This window comes from Suncus etruscus, chromosome 10 (genome assembly GCF_024139225.1).
Source record: "Suncus etruscus isolate mSunEtr1 chromosome 10, mSunEtr1.pri.cur, whole genome shotgun sequence".
Taxonomy (NCBI): Eukaryota; Metazoa; Chordata; class Mammalia; order Eulipotyphla; family Soricidae; genus Suncus; species Suncus etruscus.
Genome location: NC_064857.1, coordinates 110,265,626 through 110,286,206, shown reverse-complemented (window position 1 = coordinate 110,286,206; position 20,581 = coordinate 110,265,626). Strand labels below are relative to the sequence as shown.

The 20,581-nt window shown below is 39.3% G+C and overlaps 1 protein-coding gene across 3 annotated transcripts in view; it reads right to left on the bottom strand.

Annotated features, from left to right (window-relative positions):
• Nucleotides 1–20,581, bottom strand: part of ELMO1 (engulfment and cell motility 1) — a 514,761-nt gene that overhangs the window by 35,129 nt on the left and 459,051 nt on the right. For all 3 annotated transcript variants that reach the window (XM_049781864.1, XM_049781865.1, XM_049781866.1), the window contains one exon: nt 5,354–5,466. In XM_049781864.1, the coding sequence (XP_049637821.1) occupies nt 5,354–5,466 (113 nt within the window). The remainder of the gene's footprint in view (nt 1–5,353; nt 5,467–20,581) is intronic.

Here is a 20,581-nt window from a genome sequence, read left to right as displayed (position 1 = left end):
GAAGCAGTGAGAACGTCATCAAAGATGGTTTCCTAGCAGTGAGAGAGAAAGCAGGAGTTAATATGGAGGTCTTCTAGTCAGCTTTGATGTTAGTATGCTAATGGCCATCTCTTCACATCCTAACTTTCCTTTGAGGAAAAGCTGGTAGTTTCAATGCTTGCAAGGCTTGTAAAGTCTTCAAGACTGATGAAAGAAAACCCAACGTCACGCAGATGATCATGGAGCTAATAACCACTGACATAGGAAATTCTTGCAACACTGCTTGATAGAACTTATTGCAAAACTCCCGTATCTACTTTATCCCGCAAAAGAAAAGTGGTTTCAAACTGTATTAATTTAAAGTGCCGTAAATAGCCATAGTTTGCTCTATCAATCAGGGCTGTCTATTTCTGAATCCATCATACTGGCGGGAGACAAGTCCTGCTAGTTGGTGGTCTCAGGGAAGTTGGCAGATAAATAACCACTTATGATGAGAAAGGGCTGGATGGAACAGTGAAGATCAGGCTCAGCAAGACCAGAGTCTGGAGGAACTTGAATCACAGGGTTATCTCTGCTTTGGGAGCAAAGCCTGCAGTGGGCAGCTGGCTTCTGGACCCTAGAGTTTCCTGTCTGAGGGTCACAGTAACCATTACTAAAATCTATATTCTTAGGGCATTTCTATGAGAATTTTGAATCTTTCTGATGCTATCCCACAACGTGTGAAATATTTTAGCATGTTGATGACTATTTTCCTCCTGTCTGCTGTTGAGACTTTCTAAATCCTGAAATAGGAGGGGGGCCAGCAATGATTTTATGGGGAAATGTCACCTTCCGAATGATGTAATGCAAGATTTCTCCCTGGATTCAGTAAAGGGCAGCAAAGGTTATTCTGTCTTTCAAATATTCCTGGAACATGCTTCAAAATGGGGTAATAATGTTCAGATTCAGAATCCTGCCTTCCTGGAGACTGCTGTCTCCCTTACAACCAAAGATAATGTAGCACTCTCTCCATTAAACACTTATACAATTTTTATTTTAATTGAGATCCCGTGGTTTCGATATTATTACTAATGGCTTCTTATGCACACAATTCAAACACCAATCCTGTTAAATGCAGTCTGGCCTAACAGTTGCCTTGAAGTCACTTAGAGTTGGTAAGATGCCTATGTTGAGAGATCAGCTATGGAGTCCAGAACAAATAGATCATAAAGAACTTGAGACTGTGGCTTTCATGCTCATGATCAGCTATTAAAGCACATGTAAAGTTTCCATCCTGTACCATCCATAATGTCAACTATTAATCTGGTCCTGCTCTGAAGATCAGTTCGGTGGAAGGTGCTTACACCCCTACCACTCATTCCACCATAGTCAACAGAACGATGGTTATCTTTGATATTTTGGAAGGTTCCTCTACCCTGCAGGGTAAAAGGTTTTTCTTTTGAAACTGTGCTTATTTACACCTGCTGTTTTGTAAAAATGAGTCATAATAAGGTTCAAGGAGCATTAAAAGACAGTTCCAGCCAAGGATAGAGACAAAGCAACCCGATTCCTCAAAAGGTTCACACAGTTCTGTATCTGAATTCATTATTCTGCTTCATGTTTCTGACTGAAGCGAAGGAGCAGGGTCAGCTTGTGCCCTGGTGGGCAGCAGTAGAGAGACAGACTGATGGCAGGGGGCCACATGGTTTTTTCATTACAGGGTTCCCAATTATATTTGTCCTGTCATATATTAGCCCTTGGAGAATGGAGCAGGCCAATCAAATAGCTCACATGCTGAACAAGAAACAAAGTTTTCATACTATCATGTCTTGAAATAATCCTCCTAGCAGGCCCTTGACAGCTTAAAATCCAGGCAACTGCAAGTGATTCTCACAGACCCAAATCTTTAAAATGTCAAAGAGTAGGAAAAGTTCCTGAATCCATAGAACCTCATAAAACAAAAAATGTTTAACATAAATAACTTCAGTGTTTGGAAAATAAGGAAGAATTAGGTAGCTGGCCCCAGATCTCTTTCCAGCACCGCAACATGCACCCCCACAGCATTTCCAGATATAGCCATGGTCACCCTCAGAACTGCCAGATGTGTCCCTGGGGTCCTTGAGTACCAAGGAAGTGGTCCTGGGAGGTACTCAGTACCATAAAACCCAAGCAGCATCACCTCTTCAAGCCAGAAGTGCACTACAAGAACTCCTGGCAATGGCCCAGGGACCCCCAAGAACCATTTGGGAGCCCTCTACAAACAAACATCTTTCCTGCAGGGAAAAGGGACCTTCCAAAATATCAAAGATAACCATCATTCTGTTGACTCTGGCAGACTGAGTAGTAGGGGTACAAGCAGCTTCCACTGAACTGATCTCCAGAGCAGGATCAGTTTAATAGTTGGCATTACGGATGGTACAGGATTTGATCTTAATGCCCTCCCATAGATGTGCAGAGAACACTAAAACCAAGAAGTTGTATAGGGAAGGTTTCTAAATAATAGCCTAAGCTGGTAGGTGAGGCCTTACCCCTCTATCACTAATGTTAAAAATAATCCATAATCTGAGAAACTTATGCTGAATGTCATTCATAAATGTTTGATGGCATAGTGAGAATTCTCCAAGAGTTACAAATGGATGATTTGATCTAACCATTACATCTCTTTACAGAAGGAACTGACATGTTCCTGCTGGGAAGGAGAAGAAATCAAGGCCCAAAGGGCCCAACTGAATTAAATGGATTATTTATTAAGACTGTTTTCCCAAGAGTGGGAGCAAGGGCTAGGACACAGTTTGGTCACTACCAAACTCACTACCTCCCAGATCTAATGTAGTCAGAACCTTCAAAGTCTCCATCCAAGTAGCAGAATTGCAAGTGAGACCAGTGGAAAGAAAGGGACATGTCTGCTCAGGGCTCAGCCTACCCCAAAGCTTCTAACTCTCCAGTTCTGAGGGATGGGATGCTTATTCGTTATCCAGCCCTCACCCCCAACCACTACTTAAATCTGCTCATCTGTGTACAACTCCATACCGGGCAAGCTAGAGGATGTGTAGCTATGGATTCCTCTTGGGTTTGCTTGTTTTATAACCAACAAGGGCAGATGGCAGGCAGTTGTGAGGTTTGTCTGCAAGATGATTGGGAAAGTACCTTTCTCAAAACAGTGATAATGATTGGCAACACATTCATCATTAATCTGCAGAAGCCTAAATAAAATGTTTGGATGAGAAAATAGGAAAGCACAATTTGCTTTGCATCCCTATTTTTAAGCACATTGAATGAGTCACCAGATTTTAAGTCCATTTACCAAACGCCAAAAGCTTTCCTTTCTATATTTGGGAGGACAATATTATATTAAACACAGATGGCCATCCTCCTCAGGGATCAGAACTAATAAATTCAAGATCTAGAAGCTATTCTTTTTTTTTGTTCATTAGGCAGTTCATTTTTAGAAAATTGGAAAATATATAGGTAAGGAGCTAACACTTTATTTAGCAAAAAAGAGAGAAAAGTTAAAACATAAATTGAACTCTAAACGATAGTCATTGCATTCAGAAACAAAAGTATTGTAGTAGAATCTAGTAGGATAGCTGGAAAGTTAAAATGAATTCTCCCCTTCTTTGTCCAATATCAAGTTAATAAAAACTTTATATAACACCTTTCTGGGAAAATGTATATTAAATCTATTTTCCCCTATCAATAAAGGCATAGTGGCATACAACTTACTGGCCTCTCGCCAGTTAATGCTGCTCTTCCATTTACTAGCTAAGATTTGTAGTCCCAAGAGCTTCTGTGTCTTCCCGAAGGCCAAGGTAGGGGAATATTACTTACACTCTTGTAAGTCTAGAACTACGTTCACCCCAGCTCCTTGCCTTTGTCCTGTTTGATCTTCCAGAATAATAGTGGCTAACCTCTGTGACTGCCTTTGAAGACTTACACTCTTCTCTCACAAGATTGCCCCAATGTAATACAGCTAGACTGGAATGAGAAGCAGGGCTCCTTTCCCCTGGTGCCTGGGTTTTGTTCTCCCTGTGTTCTTGGAAGGACGTTAACTCGATGACAATGCCCAGTGAACAATGAGGACTTGTGTTGACTGGTGCCTCAGTGGCTGAGTAGGAGCAGAGTTCTTTCAGCTTCAGTTCCTTGTTGGGTCATCCTCCTTCAGTCAAGTTATTCCTTTGCTTCCTGTCTCTGTTCACCCAGAGGCCCAGCTTTAGGCACTGTCCTGGGTTGATGAAATCACTTGGATTAGCACTCTCAACATTTTTTAAAATGTGTCTTAATGTGCTTAGTAATGCTGGCATTTAAAATCTCAGGACTGATTCAATATTCAGAACAAGATCATTAAAGAAAATGGCTAGGGGAATGGGTTCTGCACAAACATGAAATGATGTTTGTCATTAGTCAGTGAGGGAGTTGTGGATTTGGGCAGTGCATTCATCAAGTTTGAAAAAACATCTGCCAGAAAGTCTCCTGGATCATCCCTGATGTCTGCTCTACACAGCACTGAGACCTGTGCTTATTCCAACTATACCTCAATCCCTCATATCACCCCAAACCTTAGTTCTAATTTCAAGGGCAGCATGATGAGTCCTTAGCAGTATGGCAAGAAAGAATTCAGGACTTATTTTTTTGCAAGCAGCCAAAACAGCTGAAAATTCTTTCTGCCAAGTGGAGTTAGTCAAATGACCCATTTTTTAACTTGATTAGAACTTAACAGGGTTAGAATTTATATATATATATATATATATATATATATATATATATATAAATAATTCAGAAGTTAGTGATAAAGCATTACAAATCACAAATAACAAAAACAACCAATGTTGGCATGGATATGGGGGAAAAGGAAAGCCTTTTCATTGCTGGTCAAGTCCCTTTAGAAAACAATATAGGAGCTTCTCAAAAAACTAGGGGGATCCATACTGAAGGCCCCAAGATCAGTTCCAGTAATGGGTATCAATCTGCCTGCTACCACAATGAATCATCAAAACTCAGAACTACTGAGTAGCTGAAGTACAATATTTGCTTTCCTGTGACTATGGACAAATAGTTAACACTTCAGTGACTTATCTTTATTATTGCAGTAGTTACTTCACAGAGTTATTTTGAAGATGAAGAAAAGTATATTAGTGAAAGGAAAGTTTTACACATAGTGAGCTCCCAACACATAATGACTATTGTTGAATTGTTGTTCATCGTTTGTGGCACCAGATGGCTGAAAATGGTTCTTGAGTGACATGGGGTTTCTAACTGTGGATATGGACTCTACTGAATGTGCAAAGGGTTACCTAGACTATTATTTCTCTGCTAATTCAAAACCAGTGTCCTTGTGGTACCAACTGAGTTAGTCATTATTTGCCCTTTTAAGTGAAGAGTGTCTTAAATGCTGTACCTTGCCTTCGCCGGCTGTTGAGCTTTCTAAAACAGGTCCCTTCCACAAGACGATTTAGACGTTGTTGTTTAATTAGCTCCAAGATTTCTGGCTGAATCTTCTCCTTTAGTTCCCTAGAAAAAGGATAGACACATTTGCACAATATGTTTGACTTGGTTAAAGGGCATCATGGGTAGCGGGAGAGGAAGCAGCATTTTTAATCGTAAATTTTTGTTTGTTTTTTTGGCCACACCCAGAAGTATTCAAGATTTACTCCTGGCTCTGTGCTCAGGGATCACTCCTGGCAGGATCAGGGAACCACATGTAGTGCTGGGGGTTGAACCCAGGTTGACCACACACAGCCCCTCATAAATATTTCTACAACCTCCTAGATTGGTGCTTTGTAGAATCATTAAATATCAGTAGATAAGACTATGTGAAATAATAACACTGTAGGCTATCAAACATTTACAGAATGCTCACAAAAGCACCAGGTGCTCTGGAAATGTATTTCTAACCAAGGTTCTCTGAAAAATCACTCTAGAAGAACCACAGATAAAAATTCATATAAAAAACTTCACTCAGTTCTAGCAGGAGAATAAATATCTGGTGACATTCCACTCTCTCTAGCAATTAAGCACCTAGACTACATTTTTTATCAGACCAAACAGGAATATTGGGTGAAAGGGCACTTACTAATCCACAGAAAATAGTGCCTCTTGGAAAAACTGCAGGATCACATTTGCTTTCAAGTCCATCACTTATAAATGTGAACAAAACATTAACCTAGATTCGAGCCCACAGGGATTAGGATAATGATGAGATAAATTAAACATTATTTGCATATTGTCTCAGGCTAATGTAATGTAATTTAATTTCAGGTTCTATGCTATAAAGAGATGATAAAATGCAAAGGCTTTCAAATTCCTCCTTCTTTTTCCAAGAGAACAGATTTTTGTTTCTTGTGAATTTTATGCAATGCCCTAGTACCAGAGGATAATAAAGGTATGATTATAATGGGAGTCATATAGGGAAACTAAGTGAGAAATCATCTGCTTTGCTCATGCTAGCCTAGGATGGACCGAGGTTTGATGCCCTGGTGTCCCATATGGTCCCCCAAGCCAGGAGCGGTTTTTGAGTGCATAGCCACGTGTAACCCCTGAGTGTCACCGGATGTGTCCCAAAATCCAATAAATAAATAAATAAATAAAATAATTGACCAGAACATTGATCTTGAAATCTGTTAATTTCTTCCAATCAAATCCTGCTTATGATGAGGATTTCATGCACCTTGTCTAAATCTCAGTTTCCTCATCTGTAAAGTAAGGATGAAAATCTTTCCTGGAAACTACGCCTGCCCAGTGGGGCCCGACTGTGAAAAATTGGGAGTGCTGCCTGTGTGTGTCTGTCTACTATCCTGTTGCATGAACCTCTTGGGAGTGGGCCGAAAAGAGGCTCCTCTTCGCTGCTCGGCTGTGAGCTCTTTCTAAGAAAAGAACACCATTGCAACAAGAAGAAAAAATCACACTAAGAACTGTGCTGGATCACTGAAGCCCAGCATTTCTCTCAGGACTGTCTTCTCTGCTGCGTGCTTGGGCCTAAGATTTGATCCTGTGTGAGGTCTCATCCACGGAGGACTCCCCTCCCTTAAAGGCAAGTGGACTCATCCAGAAAGGGAGGAGCCAGAGGAGTGTTCTGCCTGCATCATTTAGCAAATAAATACCACCACAACACGTAGAAAAACCGACAATACAAGTGTGACAATGGGGAAACACACAGGCCAGCATCAGACATAGAGAATAAAGATGACAATTCTGATGTCCAGATAAAGACCAACCAACTAATCAACCTCTGAGATAAGGACTTTAGACTAGCAATATGGAAGATCCACAACGAACTCAAAGAAACCATGGATCGAGTTGAAAAGAACACTAATAAGAACCAAGAAAATATGAAGACAGAAATCATAAAACTCCAAACTGAAATAACATGTTAACTAACAAGACTGAAAAATTCAGTAAACAAAGTGAATGACAAAATGGATAAGCTCTGGGACAGGGTATCAGAAGCTGAGAATAGACTTGGTGCTGTGGAAGATGAGATACATAACAATTCCATATAGCAGGAGAGATTGGACAAAAAACTTAAAGCAAATGAATAGAAAATGGAAAAATTAGTCCAAGAATGGGAACAGATGAAAATAGAAGTCTATGATAAGCTCAACAGAAACAACTTAAGAATCATTGGAGTCCCAGAGACCCAGGAAGAAAATTTCCAGGAAGAATCAAAGGTCAAGAACATCATTAAAGAGAAATTTCCAGAGCTAAAGAATATATGTGAACAAATCCTGCATGCTCGAAGAGTACCTACCAAAAGAGACCCCAGAAAAAATACCCCAAGACAAATCCTAGTCACAATGACAAATCCCACAGATAGTGACAGAATTCTGAAAACAGCAAGATCAAAAGGGGAAATTACATTCAAGGGAGCATTCTTGAGATTTACAGCAGACCTGTCACCAAGGCCAGAAAGCAGTGGTGGGATATTGTGACAAGACTGAATGAAATGAATGCTTCACCTAGAATACTGTACCCAGCAAAACTCTCTTTCCGGTCTGACAGAAGAATACATGGTTTCACAGACAAAAAACAGCTCAGAAACTTTACAGACTCAAAACCAGTCTTAAGAGAAAAACTGAAAGACCTAATTTAAGACAAGACTAATCAAAAGACACACCAAATTTCGATATAAAGATGGCATTAAATCCCAGAACAATTCTTTCTCTCAAAGTCAATAGACTAAATGCACCAGTTAAGAGACACAGAGTGGCTAAATGGATCAAAAAACTCAATCCAAACTTCTGCTGCCTACAAGAAACGCACCTGAATAGTCAGAACAAACATAGACTCAAAATAAAAAGCTGGAGAAAAATTATCCAAGCAAACAACACCCATAAAAAAGCTGGAGTGGCCATAGTAATATCAAATAATGCAAACTTTATACTCAGAAAGGTTGTAAGGGACAAAGATGGACATTTTATATTAATCAAGGGGTATGTAGAGCAGAAAGAAATAACTCTCCTAAACATATATGCACCGAATGAGGGGCCAGCAAAATATTTAATACAACTGTTGAAAAATCTGAAAAATAATATCAATAACAACACAATAATTGTGGGGGACCTCAATACGGCTTTGTCAACACTGGATAGGTCAACGAGACTGAAACCCAACAAGAATATACTAGACCTGAGGAGAGAAATGGAAGAAAGAGGCCTAGTGGATATATATAGGACACTCCATCCCCAGAAACCTGGGTACACATTCTTCTCCAATGTACATGGGACATTCTCCAGGATAGACTAGATGCTGGCACATAAAACATACCTCCATAATATCAAGAGAATAGAAATTTTGCAGACTACCTTCGCTGACCACAAGGATCTGAAATTATTTGTGAACTCCAAAGGGACTCAGAAGAAAAACTTTAACACCTGGAAGTTAAACAGCCTCATACTCAATAACCAGTGGGTCTGAGATGAAATCAAGGAGGAAATCAAAAGGTTTCTGGAAACAAATGACAATAAAGTCAAAAACTATCAGAATTTATGGGACACAGCAAAAGCAGTACTGAGAGGAAAATTTATAGCTTTGCAAGCACACATCAGGAAGGAAGAAGGAGCTTACTTGAGTAGCTTAAGGACACAGCTAATAGAACTAGAAAGTGTTCAAAAAAGAAGGACCCAAAAATAGGGAGACAGAAGGAAATAACAAAGCCGAGAGCAGAAATCAACGAAGTGGAAACCCAAAAACCAATCCGAAAGATCAAAGAAAGCAGAAGTTGGTTCTTTGAAAAAATAAAGATTGACAGACTACTGGCAAACCTAACAAAGAAAGAGAGAGAGAGAAACTTGATAAATCGTATTAGGAATGAAAAAGGAGAGATCACTTCTGATATGACAGAGATTCAAAGGGTAATCAGAAACTACTTTGAGAAACTCTACGCCGCTAAAAATGAGAACCTGGAAGAAATGGATAAATTCTTGGACTCTTATAATCTTCCACGGTTGAAGGAAGAGATGTAGCATATCTAAACACCCCTATCACCATTGATGAAATTAAAACGGTAATCAAATGTCTGACCAAAAACAAAAGCCCAGGCCCAGATGGTATCACTAATGAATTCTTTCAAACTTTCCAAGAGGAACTACTACCAATCCTGGCAAGACTCTTTCATGAAATTGAACAAATGGAAACACTTCCAAATAGCTTTTATGAAGCCAACATCACCTTGATAATTAAACCAGACAGAGATGCTATGAAAAAAGAAAATTACAGACCAATATCGCTGATAAATACAGATGCAAAGATCCTCAACAAAATCCTGGCAAATAGGATTCAATGCCTCATTAAGAAGATCATTCACTATGATCAAGTAGGTTTCATCCCAGGAATGCAAGAATGGTTTAACATCCGTAAATCTATCAACATAATACACAACATCAACAACAAGAAAAATAAAAATAACATGATCATATCAATAGATGCAGAGAAAGCATTTGATAAGGTCCAACACCCATTCTTGATCAAAACTCTCAGCAAGATGGGAATGGAAGGAACCTCTCTCAATATAGTGAAGGCCATCTACCACAAACCAGTGGCTAATATTATCCTCAATGGAGAAAAACTAAAAGCCTTCCCTCTAAATTGTGGCACAAGGCAAGGCTGTCCTCTCTCACCACTCCTATTCAACATAGCACTGGAAGTACTTGCTATAGCGATTAGGCAAGAAAAAGATATCAAGGGAATCCAGATAGGAAAGGAAGAAGTCAAGCTCTCACTGTTTGCAGATGACACGATACTCTACTTAGAAAACCCTAAAGACTCTACCAAAAAGCTTCTAGAAACAATAGACTCATATAGCAAGGTGGCAGGCTACAAAATTAACACACAGAATTAAATGGCCTTTCTATACACCAATAGTAATAAGAAAGAAATAGACATTAAGAAAACAACCCCGTTCACAATAGTGCCACACAAACTCAAATATCTTGGAATCAACTTGACTAAAAATGTGAAGGACCTATACAAAGAAAACTATAAAACTCTGCTCTAAGAAATAAGAGAGGACACACGGAAATGGAAACACATAACCTGCTCATGGATTGGCAGGATTAACATCATCAAAATGGGAATCTCCCCAAGGCATTATACAGATTAGATGCGATCCCTCTAAAGATACCCATGACATTCTTCAAAGAAGTGGATCAGGCACTTTTGAAATTCGTTTGGAACAATAAACACCCTAGAATAGCTAAAGCAATATTTGGGAAAAAGAATATGAGAGGAATTACTTTCCCCAACTTTAAAATTTACTACAAAGCAATAGTTATCATAACAGCATGATATTGGAATAAGGACAGGCCCTCAGATCAGTGGAATAGGCTTGAATACTCAGAGAATTTTCCCCAGACATACAATCACCTAATTTTTGATAAAGGAGCAGGAAATCCTAAATGGAGCAGGGAAAGCCTCTTCAATAAGTGGTGCTGGCACAACTGGCTAGCAACTTGCAAAAAATTCTATTTAGACCCCCAGCTAACATCATGTATGAAGGTAAAATCCAAATGGATTAAAGACCTCGATATCAGACCCAAAACCATAAGATATATAGAACAATACATAGGCAAAAACACTCCAGGACATTGAGACTACAGGCATCTTCAAGGAGGAAACTGGACTCTCCAAGCAAGTGAAAGCAGAGATTAACAGATGGCAATATATTAAGCTGAGAAGCTTCTGCACATCAAAGGAAATGGTGCCCAGGATACAAGAGTCACCCACTGAGTGGGAGAAACTATTCACTCAATACCCATCAGATAAGGGGCTAATCTCCAAAATATACAAGGCACTGACAGAACTTTACAAGAGAAAAACATCTAATCCCATCAAAAAATGGGGAGAAGAAATGAACAGACACTTTGACAAAGAAGAAATACAAATGGCCAAAAGACAAATGAAAAAATGCTCCACATCCCTAGTCATCAGGGAGATGCAAATCAAAACAACAATGAGATACCACCTCACACCACAGAGAATGGCACACATCACAAAGAATGAGAATAAACAGTGTTGGTGGAGATGTGGAGAGAAAGGAACTGTTATCTACTGATGGTGGGAATGCCGTCTAGTTCAACCTTTATGGAAAGTGATATGGAGATTCCTCCAAAAACTGGAAATCGAGCTCCCATACGATCCAGGTATATCACTCCTAGGTATATATCCTAGGAACACAAAAATAAAATACAAAAATCCCTTCCTTACACCTATATTGATTGCAGCACTATTTACCATAGCAAGACTCTGGAAACAACCAAGATGCCCTTCAACAGATGAATGGCTAAAGAAACTGTGGTACATATACACAATGGAGTATTATGCAGCTGTCAGGAGAGATGAAGTCATGAAATTTTCCTATACATGGATGTACACGGAATCTATTATGCTGAGTGAAATAAGTCAGAGAGAGAGAAAAACCGCAGAATGGTCTCACTCATGCATGGGTATTAAGAAAAATGAAAGACATTCTTGCAGTAATAATTTTCAGACACAAAAGCAAAAAGAGCTGGAAGTTATAGCTCACCTCAGGAAGCTCACCACAAAGAGTGATGAGTTTAGTTAGAGAAATAACTGCATTTTGAACTGTACTAATAATGAGAATGTATGAGGGAAATGGAGAGCCTGTCTATAGTACAGGCGGGGGTCGGGTGGGGAGGAGGGAGATTTGGGACATTGGTGATGGGAATGTTGCACTGGTGATGGGTGGTGTTCTTTACATGACTGAAACCCAAACACAATCATGTATGTAATCAAGGTGTTTAAATAAAAAAAAATATATATATATGTATGTATGTATGTATAAAAAGAAAATCTTTCCTGGAAATCTGCCCTGGCTCCCAAAGGAAAAAATAATAGCAAGTACATTGGATGCCTTGTGTAGCCACTAACATTGAGCATTGTTAGGCTCTTTGTTGTATTATTTAAACAAGAGTCTCTCTTTTCTTTGGTCAAACACTGCATATGCTCATGCCACCACATCACATACTATCAGGCTCAGTCTCAGTGTAGGACTTGCTCTAGCCCTTGCTCATGACTGCAGGCAACCTGCCTTCATGTGATACATGAAGAAGACACTTATATTGGGGCTGAAAAGATAGTACAGTGAATAGGACGTTTGCCTTGCCTGTGGCCAACTTGGGTTTGACTCCCAGACTCCCAGTATCCCATATGCTCTCCCAAATTTCCAGAAATGATTTCTGAGTATAGAGCTAGAAATAACTGGCTCTACACTGCCAGGCATGACCCAAAAACCAACTACCCCCCAAAAAAGACGACATTGGTATTTAATAGATGCCTCCCACCTCTATGTAAACATGTATTATGCAGTGTAGATTCATTAAATAACCCACGTCCCCAATCACCAAGTCTGGGGATAACTGCACCAATCAGTATTACTTTTATTGTTTTGTTTTGGGGCAATGGTTAGCTGTGCCCAGGGTTTATGTGTAGATTTTCATTCAAGGATCATTTCTGGTAGAGATTGGGAGATCAGAGATTGCATCCAGGTCAGCTGCATGCATGGCAATTGCTGTAGTACCTTTCCAGCCTCTTAGGTCAGTATTCTCATCTTACAGATAGTCACACAGCACTACATAGTTTAAGTGTAGACTAAGGACACAATCTTAAAAACTTTTCCATTCTAATTTCTTTATCTTATCCAACGAAAAAAAGTCATATCAGGGACCTGGCCATCTACCATGGTGTTCTAACACTACATTAACACATTTCTTAGACTTACATGGCCTCAAATCTCCTCATTTGATACTGCTGAGTGAGTCTATAAAGAGCAGAGAATGGAGGGAGAGCCCCAATAATACAGTGTGGTGCATTTGTAGAGCTTTTCCTTGCTGCTCTCCAAAGGTTCGTTTCAGGTTTTGCAATCACTAAAATCATTTATCAGCATTCAGCTTTTATAAAATGAACTCAGTAAATTGCAACTCTCACAAACCCTTCTCTGAAAGGAGAGAAGGCGGTGAACTGCCAGGGCAGTCAGACATGACAATAAATCACTGCTTCGGACTTCCATGTCAGGGCAATGAGCTGAGAGGAAGAAGCAGCACTAAAAGAGTGTGAAATTGTTGAAGAAAGCCTTTGAAAATTACATCAGTTCTTAGGCTATTGACTCATCTTTCTGTACAAGTGTCACTTGGCTGGAATTGAGTAATTAACACAGAGTTGAAGATGCACAGACAAGAACTAAAACAAGAAAATATTCAAAATTATAGCAGGATGTGAAAATCCTAGAGATGTTTCTTAGGATATATGGCAACATGGAGCCATCTTTGGGGAAGGAAACTCTGAATCAGTGAATCTGCTATGGCATGAGCTGTCTTTTACATTATAAACCTAATTATATTATATCATATTATTATATTATATTTATTATATTATATATTATATATCATATCATATTATATTATAATGAAGGCCAAATGGCTTCCAACCAAAAATGGTCAATATAGAAAATAGGATGGATTTTCATTTTTTCTAAGTATTACCCCTTTAAAATGGACTTAAAGATTTAAAATTTACTTCTACTGGTTCTGGAGCAATAGTACAATGAGTAAGGTACTTGCTCTGCATGCAGCTACAGTGGATTTAAAAGCTGGTACCCCATATGTTTCCCTGACTTCCTCTAGAAGAGATCATTGGGCACAGAGATATAAATCAGCCCACAGATTACTTCTTACCACTGGGTATGGTCCAAAATTCTCAAAATAAACCATAAGATATATAGAACAGCACATAGGCAAGTCACTCCAGGACATTACAGGCATCTTCAAGGAGGAAACTGCACTCTCCAAGCAAGTGAAAGCAGAGATTAACAGATGGGAATATATTAAGCTGAGAAGCTTCTGCACCTCAAAGGAAATAGTGCCCAGGATACAAGAGCCACCCACTGAGTGGGAGAAACTATTCACCCAATACCCATCAGACAAGGGGCTAATCTCCAAAATATACAAGGCACTGACAGAACTTTACAAGAGAAAAACATCTAATCCCATCAAAAAATGGGGAGAAGAAATGAACAGACACTTTGACAAAGAAGAAATACAAATGGCCAAAATACACATGAAAAAGTGCTCCACATCACTAATCATCAGGGAGATGCAAATCAAAACAACGATGAGATACCACCTCACACCACAGAGAATGGCACACATCACAAAGAATGAGAATAAACAGTGTTGGTGGAGATGTGGAGAGAAAGGAACTCTTATCCACTGATGGTGGGAATGCCGTCTAGTTCAACCTTTATGGAAAGTGATATGGAGATTCCTCCAAAAATTGGAAATCAAGCTCCCATATGATCCAGCTATACCACTCCTAGGAATATACCCTAGGAACACAAAAATACAGTACAAAAACCCCTTCCTTACACCTATATTCATTGCAGCACTATTTACCATAGCAAGACTCTGGAAACAACCAAGATGCCCTTCAACAGATGAATGGCTAAAGAAACTGTGGTACATATACACAATGGAATATTATGCAGCTGTCAGGAGAGATGAAGTCATGAAATTTTCCTATACATGGATGTACACGGAATCTATTATGCTGAGTGAAATAAGTCAGAGAGAGAGTGAAAACCGCAGAATGGTCTCACTCATGCATGGGTATTAAGAAAAATGAAAGACATTCTTGCAATAATAATTTTCAGACACAAAAGAGAAAAGAGCTGGAAGTTCCAGCTCACCATAGGAAGCTCACCACAAAGAGTGATGAGTTTAGTTAGAGAAATAACTACATTTTGTATGAGGGAAATGGAGAGCCTGTTTAGAGTACAGGCGGGGGTTGGGTGGGGAGGAGGGAGACTTGGACATTGGTGATGGGAATGTTGCACTGGTGATGGGTGGTGTTCTTTACATGACTAAACCCAAAAACAATCATGTATGTAATCAAGGTGTTTAAATAAAAAAAAAATGTTAAAAAAAAAGAAAATAATTAAGTGTTCCCTCTCCTCTTAGGTCTATTCTAAGTTCTTAGTATGTACACACTTAGATTCATACGGAAGGTCTTTATTTGTCATATTTTGTAGTTCAATCCTCCATTACTAATGCATATAGAGTTGTCTCTGCTGTTTTGTTTTCATTGCTTATGTATATTTTTCTCTATAGCATTTAATCAGAGAATAACATCTTTAAAATTTTTGATAGTTACAATATATAGTTGGCTAATTTACATATTCTTGGATTTAGGTCAATATTCATAACCAGGCAAATAGAACAAGTGGGGACCAGAAAAACTCCAGTTATCTATAATAGGAAAAAATGAGCATGCATTTTTATTTACCTGACATTCAGAGAGTCAAACACATTAAAAATTTAGTTCCCAAATCTGGGTCTCTAAATAGAGAAATTATTGAAACAATGAATGTTGGAGAGATACATAGATTATGAATCACTTTGTTTTTGCTTTGTTTTGTTTTGTTGTAGGGCTGCACCCGGTGGTGTTCAGGGCTTACTCCTAGCTCTATGCTAGGCTGTACTATGGTTCTGGTCTCAGGAGTAATCATTTTTGGGGGCAATCAGAATACAGTATTTTTCAAATCTTCTAAATAATTTATATATAGCAATAAAGTTAATAATCGCAAATGTAAAAAAAAAAAGAAAGAAATTTAATTATATAGGGGAAACATTTTTTTTTTCTGTTTTTTGGGTCACACCAAGTGGCACTAAGTTACTCCTGGCTCTGTGCTCAGAAGCTGATCCTGGCAGGCTCGTGGGACTATACGGGATGCCGGGATTCAAACTGAGGTCCATCCTGCGTTGGCTGCATGCAAAGCAAATGCCTTACCGCTGTGCTATCTCTCCAGCCAAGGAAACTTAACTAACATCTACCCAGTGTTCCTGAGAATAAAATCTGGGACTTGACATGTTCTGCCTGAAGACAATGAGACCAAAGTCACATATTCCCTGGCTTTATTTTCATCATCATCTTACTAGTATTAATTAGAAAGCTTGAAAATAAACCAAAGGAGAAAAATTAGGTGTGAGGAGCAGATCAAAGTTTAGCACCATTTTGGAAGACAGACAAGTAAATCCAGCCCAGTGAATCCACTGAAACATAGAAATACAATAATACCATGGCAGCTGAGTTCCTCTGGATCCATACTCTGCCCTGATGAGCTACAACCTCGTGTTCATGATCGGAGGGAAGGTTTTCCCATAGGATCGAAGAGTAGATATTTTATGCTCAATCGTCCAAATTACTTGTCACAAAGACTCAACTCTGTCACAGTGAAACAAGACAGTCACCCACAAAAGGTAAGCAAGAGAAGTCTGTGGATACTTGTGCTGAGAGATTGTGTCAGTTCCATAAAAATGAGTTGGCTTCTGTCTCAAGTCAAAAGGTTTCTGAACTCAGGCTTTTTTGGTGTTTGTGGGCTACATCCAGTGATACACAAGGCTAACTTTTGGCTCTGCACTCAGGGGTCAGTCCTTCTGAGTCTTGGGGACCATATAGAGTGCCAGGGATCAAATATGGGGTTGATGACATGCAAGCAACTACCCTATCTGCTTTACTATTGCTCAGGCTCTTAAGGACTGTGGCTTTAAGCAATAGAGATGAGGGCCAAGAAGAATGGTCCAGGGTAGGAAGCTTTTCACATAGCAGGGGAGTGCAGTTAGGACAGAGAAAAGACCACTATGACAATGATATTGGAAATGATCACTCTGGACAAAAACTAGGTACCAAAAGAAGGTAAAGTGATAAGCATGATAGCCCTTCAGTAACCATATTACAAACAACAGTGTTTAAAAAGGAAAAAGGAAGAGTGAGAGTGTGAAAGAGAAGGAAAATCTCTGAATGGGGGATGATAGGGAGATAAGGAGGGAAATTAGATACATTGAGCGAGAAATGTGTACTAGTGAAGAGATGAGTGTTGAAAATTGTATGACTAAACTCAATCATAAACAGTTTTGTAACTGTATCTCATGGTGAGTCAATTAAAATTTATTTAAAAAAATAAGATTATGGCTTTAAATACCAACTGTTTGCAACCAATTCTCAAAAAATTCCTGGACTCCTTAGACTTGACAAGCTGGAAACTGAACTCCTGAGCTTTCCAAACTTGTTTTATCTTGCGCTTTGGCTGTTCAGGCCCCCACTTTTGGCTCATCCCTGACCCCTATTTCTCTATAACACCCAACTTTAGTCAAACAGGAAATAGCATTATTTCTTATTTTCAAAACTGAGCTCAAGTATTGTTAAAATTCAATGACTATTTATTATCTCTAAATTATATTATTGAGATACCTTCCCAGCTGACTTCCTTGCTTCCTAATCTACCTCCTTGCAGTCTACTTCCTACGAAGAAGCCAGAGAGTGAGGTTAGAAGAAATCAGCTGTTCCCCTACTCAAACTCTCTGAGGGTTCTCCAACAAGGTCCTCTCTAATTAAGCTCTTATCAACATTCTGTCCTCACTTCACCATTGGTCTCCTTCTTATTTATTCTGCTCCAGCCATACTGAAGCTTACTGCTGTTCACAGTGCATATACAGAGCAACTTCTATCTCTGGGACTTTGCATTCTTTTCCAATCCTCTAGTGGAAAACTTTGTCTCAAATACAGACCCTTGAACATATTTACCTACTCTGGGCACTGACTCTATATTTCCCTTATCCTGCTTCCGACCGCAAATTTCCAGGATTTCCTTGAATGTGCTCCTTGTTTATTATACTTATTGTCCCTTCTCTCCAGTAAAACAAACACTACAGGACAAATAACTGCACCTGTTCTCTCAATACATAGAAAAGCATTTGGAATGTGACAAATATTGGTCAAGAACATCAAACACTGAAGTCCATGCTAAAATAGATCATTTTTTCCTACTGGCAGTACATATGAGAAAGCTTTCAACGAAGTTTGTAGTCAGATTTTAGTGAGGATGCAGATTGACAGGAAAGGAATCAGTATTATGGCTAGCTCTGTTGATGCTTCTTTCCCTCTTTTTCTCTCCATACCTACTGATACTCAGAGGATACCCCTGGACCTGCACTGGTGGTGCATGTGAGACCATAGAAGATGCTGGGATTGAACGCAAGTCAGTGGCATGCAAGGAGAGTGTCCTACCTGTTCTACTATTGCTCAGGCTCCATGTTTTGTTCTTATCTATTTTCTCAGATGAGAAATACACCACTACGAGCAGGGCCTCGGTTTTACCATTTACCCATTAATAGGGTGACATTCTGTTCAATTCAAGCCATCATCTAATAGTGAGAGGAATCATTTCTTTGCATCTCAGGTTCTGGAATAGAAGTGCCTTTTCTGCCCTATTTCACTGAATCCTCAAAACAAGGTAAAGTCACACCTGCAATTTGAGAAATAAGAAGCATAGGTGTGTCCCATGATTAGTTCTCAGAGCCTCACTTCTAAGTGGTGGTTTTAAAATTGGTCTTTGGTCTTTCTCAGTCAGACTCTCCAGCTCTTCTCCTGCTTCAGATGTTTGTCCTTCTAGTTTCTTTTCTCCCACATTGTCGTAGTGGCCTATATTTTTGGATGACCCAAGCTTTTTATACCCATTAACTGAACCAATTGTGTGGATAGACTTACATTGTCTAATCATCACACTTAGTAGAAAATACCAAGTGTTTCCTCTTTGGAATAATCAGTCAGGGTCGAAGAAATAAGAGCTTCTTCAACGCACAGAACACTTGTCTCCTGAAATATATATTCACCATGGGAGTTTACATTCTTCTTTTCCAGAAAGGCTTTATCAGAATAGGTATCTGCCTCAGAGATACTATGGGACTCCCAGTGTATAATACAGAGGCAAGTGAGCTCAGCAGGTGAGGGAAATGCTCCAGTGCTCAGGTCCCATTCAGGTCAGTGTCGCTGCCTGCAGAATGAAAACCTTGAATAGAATGACCTTAAAAGGTCTTTCATCTCTAGAGTTTTCATTGCCTAATCTCCAGGAAGAGTTGGTGTGAACGGAACTTTGAACTTCAAGAGTACTGAAAACTACACAGGCGCAGGCTGAGGTGGGCCCTGCCAACCCGTTTTATTACCCAGGATGATGGGTGCCCTGTATCTATGGTCTCGTCTGTCCTTGGACTTCAGACAGGAGCTAGTATGGATCTCTTGAAATATACTTGTATAATGGATAAATGAATGATCTTTGTTGACTTGAGTTTATCTGGAAAATCATATTGGCAGCCATCAATGAAACAAAAGGTTCTTATCTAGTTGATCATTGTAAGAGATAAAGCATTAACATTAAAGAAGCTGAATCCACTCCTATTGCCAGGTTTTTTCTTAATTTTTTTTTCTGTTTATTGAAACACGATGGTTACAAAGTTGTTGATTGGATTTCAGTCTTAGAATGTCCACCAACATTCACCAGTGCACCTTTCCTAACACCAAAGTCCTCAGTTTTCCTTCTACCTCACCCAAACCTGCCCGGGGCAGGCATTTACTCTATTCTTTCTCTCTCTCCTCTCTCTCCTCTCTCCCTCTCTCTCTCTCTCTCTCTCTCTCTCTCTCTCTCTCTCTCTCTCTCTCTCTCCTTTTTGATACTGTGGTTTGCATTATTGTTCTTTATTTTATTTTGCATTTTTGGGTCACACCTGGTGATGTTCAGGGGCTACCTCGGCTATGTGCTCATAAATCGCTCCTGGCTTTGGGGACCATATGGGATGCTGGGGGGTTGAACCGCGGTCCGTCCTAGGTTAGCGCATGCAAAGCAAATCCCCTACTGCTTGCGCCACCACTCTGGTTCCAGTGCATTATTGTTCATGAAGGGGTACCATGCATATCGTTTTATTCTCTTTTAGCACCCAGTTTTTAATGATGCTGCAAGCCGATTGCTTCCCTTTAAATTCTGTAATTTTTAATAGTCATTCTTGACTTTTCCTTAATTATACCAAGAAACTCAGTGGGCCATGTGATTTTTCACTCCATTTTTTTAATTAAAGACCTCAGAATTTTATATGTACATTAGATTTCCTTTATATTTATCCTTATAAAATAATTGTAAATGCCAGAGTCTCCCATTATGAAGGGAGAAAAAACTTCAAAATGTAAATAAAATACTTGAGAAGTAAACTGTAGAGTAAAAGCAAAGTGTTCACGCTTGATATGCAGTTGATACTCTTACTTGAGGAAAAGTCACGTTCAGACTATTTAT